Below are 8,019 nucleotides of genomic sequence, written 5' to 3' on the forward strand. Positions count from 1 at the left end.
GCTTATTCTACTGAACCATCTCCCTGCCCCTCAAAGTCTATATTGACAGCATATAAAATCAAGACTTCATAATTTTGACCAAAAAAGTTAACCCTTTCTTTTTTTTTTTTTTGTTCACTAAATATTTATCTGCATGAATTAAGGGCAGGAACTATCCAAAGATAAGCCAGAAAAATGACAGAAGAAAATATATAATGCAATGGCAAAAAACAACAATTTGCCTTAAAATGTAAATGAAAATGGATGTCAGGTATTAAGAGTAAGATTTTGAGGAATGAGGCTGTAGCTCAAGGTTAAGGTCCTGGGTTGAATCCCTGACCTTTTACATTTAAGAAAGGAAAGACATGGATAGTGAAACTTGAAAATTTTATGCAAGTGGATACTTATCCAAAGTGTCACAGATATAGATATAGATATGGATATAGATGTATTGTTAAATATGCAAGGGAACACAAAAATAATAATATCTGGGATAATGAATAATGAGCTTGTCCTCTTAGCCTTGTTTTTAAAACAATTATATTTTTATAAAGACCCCATTTTAAAGGTTTTTTTTTTTTTTTTCCAGAACGGGTATTGAACTGAGACCCTTGTGCTTGCCAGGGAAGCACTTATTCCACTAAGCCATTTCCCCTGCCCCACCAATTTTAAAGTTTAATGGGCATGAAGACATAAGAACGCTGATGTGCCCTAGAATAATTGCTCTTGGAAAAAATAATAATAATATACAATGACATATATTATTAGCTCTCCATTAAATCTAATGTTACCTCTGATTTTTATGTGCCTTATACGTCTGAAGAATTTCCTTTTTTCCAAGTTTACTTGGCAATTTTGTCAATAATATATATTAGATTTTCTCAAATGTCTTCGCTATCAAGTTTATTTCATTATCTTTCTATTTTAGGCAGTTCTAGTAGCCCTTATTACATTCAAAAATCTGATTTTCTAGAATATAATATAGGGTTAAGAGTTCATTAACCAGGCAAGAGACACTATCACCTCTAATCACTAACTGTGTTTCAGAAACTTCCCTTTACATCTCAGAATCTTGGGTCCTTACCCAGTTGATGTGAATGCAGTTTTACTCATTTCATTGTCTTTCTTGTTAAAGAATGGAAATTTCTCAATTATGCCACAGTAGTTCTCAACTCCACTTATCGCTAGGGTGCAGTTTCTGAATCACATGCCTGAGTTGAGAGATGAATGCTGTCAATTATATAATAGTTTAAAAACTCAGAGATGATTTATTTATTTATTCATTTATTTATTTATGACACTGCAGAGAGGACCTGGAAGACCAGTTGTTCGTGAGGAACAGAGGACCAACAGACAGGGTGATCACCATCTCAGTTACATTTTAATTTTAGTGAAAAGTTTTTAGCTAGATAGCTTGAGAACATGAAGTAATTTCATGTTGAGTTTCTAGATGTTTCTGCATCTACATGAGAAATCAGACTTTTCACCATCAAACAAATGATTATTAATTATTATGGACACACATATTAGGTGAAAATGCAAGTATTAAAACTCAAATTGCTTGCCTGTAAATTCTGAGGTATTGAACATCTTTATGTGTAAAAATGCATAGTTATTTAAACAGCAAAATGATCACATTCCATTTAGATGGTTTATTTTTGTAACTGTAAAATAGTGTGCACTCTAACACAAATTTGAGGTATATAACAACATGTAGTCAACAAGGTCAGAGGCTTCTCATATAAATCATCTATTGAAGTAAGCAGAAAATATTAGTTGCACATAGCGAGTTCTCGGTCTTCCCAGCTCCTGATGCACCTGCAACATCGGTGTGTGTGGAAGAGCTGATGTGACAGTCTTTGAAGAAGCAGCGATTACTATGGTGATGACCACTACTCCTTACGCCAGGGTTTACATTTATCTTTCTTATGGCATAGAAACATTGAACTATTCTGTATTGCATAGAAATTTGAAAATTTAGCATGCATTATGAGGGAATTTCAAATGAGTATGAGAGGCATTATTTTCCAAATACACATTTCACTTTGGTTTATAAAGAGCTAAAGTCAGTTCTGCTGAGAGCTGCTTCCATTTGCTTATGACTCTCCTTTCAGCTAGGTACTTCAACCAACAATAACATATTTTAGAAATTAAGCATGGCTTCAAATGCAGTGCAGTTTTTACTACTTTCTTGCTAGCAATTCACCTTCATTAAAAAAGTGTGATAAAATCATAATACCCAAGAACACAATTGTTGATGATAAAAATCTGTTTCTCTGCTTTTCTAATTCAACATTTTACTTGATAAATATTGTTCAAACAAAATCTTTTGGTAGTCAACAAAATTTCCATAACTCGTAGAATTAATAAACAAATTTAGTAGCATAGCAGCATACAAAGTCAACACCTATAAATCAGTAGCATTGCTCTACACAAACAACAAAGTCACTGGGAGAGAAATTAGAGAAACAATATCCTTCACAATAGCATCCAAACAAGTGAAATACTTAGGCATTACTCTAGCAAAGGTAGTAAAAGATTTATACAATGAAAATTATGTTATTCTGAAAAAAGAACAAAAAACAATTTAGAAAATGAAAAGGTATTCCTTACTCTTGCATAGGAAGAACCAACACTGTGAAAATGCCATGCTCCCCAAGTTGTTATACAGATTTAATGTAAACTCTATCAAAATACCATAAGTATATCTCACAGATCTAGAGAAAATATTCCTAAAATTTATTTGGAACCAGAAAAGACTTAAATAACAAAGGCAAGCCTGACCAGTAAAGGTAAAGCAGGAGACATTATAACCCCTGATTTGAAATTATACTACAAAGCTACTGGAATAAAATCAGCATAGTACTGGCAAAAGAAAAAAGACCTGAGGATCAATGGAACACATTAGAAGATATAGACACTCTCAACAGCTTATCTTTGACAAAGGGGCCAAACATGTTCACTGGAAGAAAGATAGCCTCTTCAAAATGTGATGCTTGAAAAATGACTTTCTACGTGCTTAAAACTAAAACTATATCCAGCATATCACCATTGCACTAAACTAATATCAAAATTGATTGAAGATATAAATATTAAAACAAAAGATCTACTGGAAGCAACACAAGGAAGAAATCTAAAAGATATAGAGGTAAGTAGACAGTTCATGAACAAAAATTCCTACTGCTTGGGAAATACATTAAAGAATCAAGTTCAGGGATCTCATCTTATTGAGAAGTTTCTACATGTCAAAAGAAATTACCAACAGAGTGAAAAGATAGCCCACAAAGTGGGAGAAAATCTTTATCATCAGTCACTCAGACAAAGGACTTTTATCTAGAATATACAAAGGACAAAAAAAAAAAAATGGGCGTCTGAGATCAACACATACTTCTCAGAGGACTAAATAAAATTAGCAAATAAATACATGAAAAAAATGGGGCTCAGGATATGGCTCAGTAGAATAAGTGCTTGCCTGGCAAGCGCCAGGGCCTGAGTTCAACTCCTAGTTCCACACACACACACACACACAAAAAGTTCCATAGCATTGGTCATTCAAGAAATGCAAATTAAAACAATACTGACATTCTATCTTACTATAGAAAGAATGGCTATCATAGAGAAATCAACTAATAGCAGATTCTGGAGAGGCTGTGGGTAAAAAGTAACCGTTCTCCACATTTGTTGGAAGTGTACAGACACTATGGAAATGTGTTCAGAGGCTCTTCAAAAAACTTGGATTAGAAATCCCATTCAACCCAGATATTCTGCTTTGGGGTATTTTTCTAAAAGAACTGAAAACATCATACCATAGTGATACACGTGCACCCATGTTTATAGCAGTACAATTTGTCATAGTTAAATTTTGGAAACAACCCAAAAGTCCATCATCACCTGAGGAATGACTAGTAAATATGTGATATTTTCATACAATGGAATGTTACTCGGCTATAGAGAAAAACTTGAAGGTTTTATAGGTAAATGGATGTAACTACAGGCTATGCTCATAAGTGAAATAAATCACATCCATATATGTAAACAACATATTGTCTTTCCAGTTTAAGAACTTGAAACAATGTATAAAATCTGGAAGGTGCCACAGATACAGCAAAACAGAAAGAAACTGAACATAGGGAATAAACAATTTAGATGAGAAAGGAGAAAAGATAGGAAAGAAGAAAACAAAACAAAACAAAAAACATATATATATATATATATATATATATATAGCTAAGATGATTGCATTGATAATTATGATCAGTTTGGGGGGTAGCAGTTAATATTTAACTTTTACTTTGACTAATTTTATGTGCTAATATCTTTAATCTGAAGAACTACTTTGAAGACAGAAATGTGCAACATAAAACTGTTGAATATCTATTATCTTGCTTTTTAAATATGTATCATCTCTGTCACAATCATTATTTTTATAGTCTTTAAAATAAATTTAAAAAACATAAAAGGACACGGAGAAAATAAGGGTTATTGTAAGGAAGAGTTAATGATTAATTGTTTGATTTGTCTTGCATTCTTATCTCTGGTAATCCATGCAGTGAAGTTGATGCTAAGAATATAAAAAATATACTACAACAAACATTGTTAATTTTCTATTTTTCTTTTGAAATTTTGTACCATTTTTATTGTTTTATGTTACTGTTTTTTTCTTTGTCCTTGTTATTTGTTTTTTTCTCTTTATAAAAAAGAAATAAAAAGATCTAAAAGTACCATTTAAAAATTATTTATTTATTACAGGGTCTCATTACACAGTTCAGACTCATAATGATCCTCCTGTCTCAGCCACCCCACTACATCTAGTTTCTGGTTGGCAAGGTATGCAACACCAGGGATCTAAGTTGGGTCCTTACACATGCCAGACAGGTATTTAGGCTGCTGAGCTATGTCCCCATCCTGGAAGTACCATCTTTGTAACCTGTATTAGAAAAAAATGTGGCGCGTTGGTGCTGTGGAGGTCCCCTCTGTGCTGCCCGGCCGTCGCCATGGTGAAGCTGAGCAAAGAGGCTAAGCAGAGGCTGCAGCAGCTCTTCAGGGGCGGCCAGTTTGCCATCCGCTGGGGTTTTATTCCTCTTGTGATCTACCTGGGATTTAAAAGAGGTTTAGGTCCTGGAATGCCTGAGCCAACAGTTTTGAGCCTACTTTGGGGATAAAGGACTATTTTCTCACCTGGATTTAGAAGCAGTCACCGATCACAGACAACATGGAAGGTGTGCACTCTGGCTATTATAAGAAATGGGACGTCATTCGGTTGTTCACCAGTTGGATGGCACAGGGCTTTGACTTCTCAGATGTGTCTGACTGAGTGGAACCTCTGCTGACTTATTTATGATAGACTATCAAAATAAATATTTTTAACAGTGTTAAAAAAAAGAAAAAAAATGTTTACTCCAGAGGCTATTAATATTCTACTCCCCAGCATTTTGTGGATATGGGTATTGAATAAGTTACATGAGATATTTTATCCTTTATTACATATATTTAATTATAAAATCTATATTCCGATAAAATAAGTTTTGATTTGGCCAAATGTAGGATAATGTATATATTCTGAGCAGTTTTGAAATAGGCTAAGGTAAGCTATGACATTTAGTAAATATACCAAAGCTATTTTTGACTTTGAAAATATCCTCAAGTTTATTGCAAGCCCATAGGATAATATCTATTTAACTTTTAAGTAAATATATTGTAAATATTTAAAATAACTCCATGTAATTGTGTAGCTGGTGCTACTTTCGTGCTCTTTTGAACTTCCTGGACACCACACATTTTACAGTTGTTTTATGTCACTCTAGTTAGTTTTGAAAATTCTCTGGCTAGCAATATTTTGAAGGCCTGATTATTATGTGCTTTATTTCTGTTATCCTATTGCTACCTCATTTTAAAGATTGACTTAAAGAAAACCATGATAAATGGTAGGTTATGGTATAAAGCATAAAATCCTAATGTTCATGGGCAAAACAAGAGGACTTAGATTTTTGTAAATACTTACCCAGTCTTACCTGAGGCAGTAACTGAACAGGACGCTGGATTGTCTCCTTTTGGAAAACAATTATTTTGCTCTAGGTGGGAAAGGACAACAGCTCCTAGTATCTGGTCTCCAGTTTTTCTTTTCACTTGCAGTCCTGCAATTTTCTTAATGGCCATGAGTGCCCAGCTAGAATCTTATTAGTCTTCTCCTTATAAGCTGTTGTATTTTATGCTCTATACTTTATTTCCTAATACAGATACATTTTGGATGATCTTCTATGATTGATGCTATTTGTAAGAAACTCACTCGTCTTAGAGTGAGCCTGCCAGAGCTCACCCTGCTCCCTTTTACAGACTGCAATCATACTCTTGCCTGCTGCTTGTTTTTTGAAAACAAAGTGTAATTGGAACACAGCCATGTTCACTTACTTAGCAACTGTCTCCTGATACTTCCACGCTGCGACAGCAGAGCTGAATGTCTACGCCTGGTAGCATCTGGTCCTCAGAAGAAAATTCTGCTTGCCTCTGCTCTAGACTATTAGCAAAAACATGTATTTTGTGAAAAACATTGTATGTTGGGTATCTTTTTGTAACAGATGTGCACTTACATGAATTATATACAGTTAGTGCAAGTGTTATCATGTTGTATCCTAGTTGAACAAAATCTAATAGATTGGCACCTTCTCAGCCCACCAAAAATAAAATAGAAGTAACAAGCTAATGTCATCAGTAGCAATTGTTGGAAGAAATATGTCATTAATATAATGTTGGATATCTGCGCTGTGAGAAAATGAGCTCATGGAATTTAAGTTTACTCTGTTAGGCGAAAATAATAGTGCATTGAATTCAAGATTTGAAATAATCCAGGAATAAATATTGTCTAATGTGGAAGGTAAATCACAGCAGAGAAACTAAAAACAAAACAACAACATCCAGTGATTAGCAAACAGCATATTTGAGTTTCTAGAAATGTGCTGTACTTTTTCAAACAACTCTTTAAAAGAAACCATTTAAATGAAAGGAATTTGCTATACACAGTGCTTAAGTTAATTTCTTTTTTATGGTTTATGAGATGTGTATGACACAAAGATATTTCTTACTAATAGTTTTGCTATGTGTGAAATTAGTTTTTAATATGTGACTTAGGTGATTCCAAATGCTGTACAGTTTGCTAAATTCTCCAGCTTCCAATTCAACTAAAACTATTTCTTTAAAATATTTTCATACTTATTAAACCATAAATGCCAACATCTGTTGATTTAAGAAAGACATATTTATTTTGTGCAAATTGTCCCTTGTTAATGTGCCTATACTTCAGAGGGAGTTTGTCATGTCATTTTTAAGGTTTTCTTTGTTTCAACACCAAATTAAACGGAGCAGCAGAACATTGACTGTAGCTGTGGGAAGAGCTGTGGATTCCACAGTGGAGCTAAAGTAGGATTAGAAATCCCATTTAACCCAGCTATGGGGAAAGGAGATGGAGATGATAAGCAAAGGGGAAGAAATGGGAGAAAACAGAAGGACAGGTCACTGATATGTGACAATATATCTGTCCTACCTGTGCAGCTAATCCAAATAGTGACTCCAGTATGGAAGACTGAAAAGAAACATGAGAATTTAAGGAGAAAGACCTTAATTCAAAGGTACTGACCACTCATTCAGTTTTTTATTTATTTATTTATTTATTTATTTATTTATTTGGTATAAGGTCTCACTACACAGCTTAGACTCATAGTGATCTTCCTATCTCAGCCTCCCCAGTGCTGTGATTACAGGTGTGTGCCACCACACCCGGTTTTGGTGGTCAGCTAGGTGTGGTATCAGCACAGCATACAGTAGCAGGGATTGAGCCTGGGTCCTTGTGCCTGCCAGGCAGGCTCTTAGACTGCTGAACTATCACTCCAGCCCCTCCATTCGGTTTATAGAAAGGAAGTAGAAGTAGGATACAATTTAAAGCATCTATTTCAGAGGCAGTGCCAGATGTCTAGTGACATAGCACAGTGACTTAAGTGCCGGCCTAGCAAATGCAGGGTCCTGAGTTCTATCCTTAGTGTAAAAAAA

General features: G+C 34.4%; 1 protein-coding gene across 1 annotated transcript; it reads left to right on the forward strand.

Annotated features, from left to right (window-relative positions):
• The first annotated feature begins 4,933 nt into the window (after window positions 1-4,933).
• On the forward strand, window positions 4,934-5,354 carry LOC101568364 (mitochondrial import receptor subunit TOM7 homolog). The gene has a single exon (XM_004643418.2). The coding sequence runs from the start codon at window positions 4,974-4,976 to the stop codon at window positions 5,139-5,141; it is 168 nt and encodes a 55-aa protein (XP_004643475.1). The 5' UTR covers window positions 4,934-4,973; the 3' UTR covers window positions 5,142-5,354.
• Window positions 5,355-8,019: the final 2,665 nt, after the last annotated feature.

Source organism: Octodon degus, unplaced genomic scaffold (assembly GCF_000260255.1).
Source record: "Octodon degus isolate 3935 unplaced genomic scaffold, OctDeg1.0 scaffold00175, whole genome shotgun sequence".
Lineage (NCBI taxonomy): Eukaryota > Metazoa > Chordata > Mammalia > Rodentia > Octodontidae > Octodon > Octodon degus.

Bases quoted from the DNA above. Each gene is read 5' to 3' on its own strand.
- LOC101568364 (XM_004643418.2), top strand. From the start codon at position 4,974: ATGGTGAAGCTGAGCAAAGAGGCTAAGCAGAGGCTGCAGCAGCTCTTC.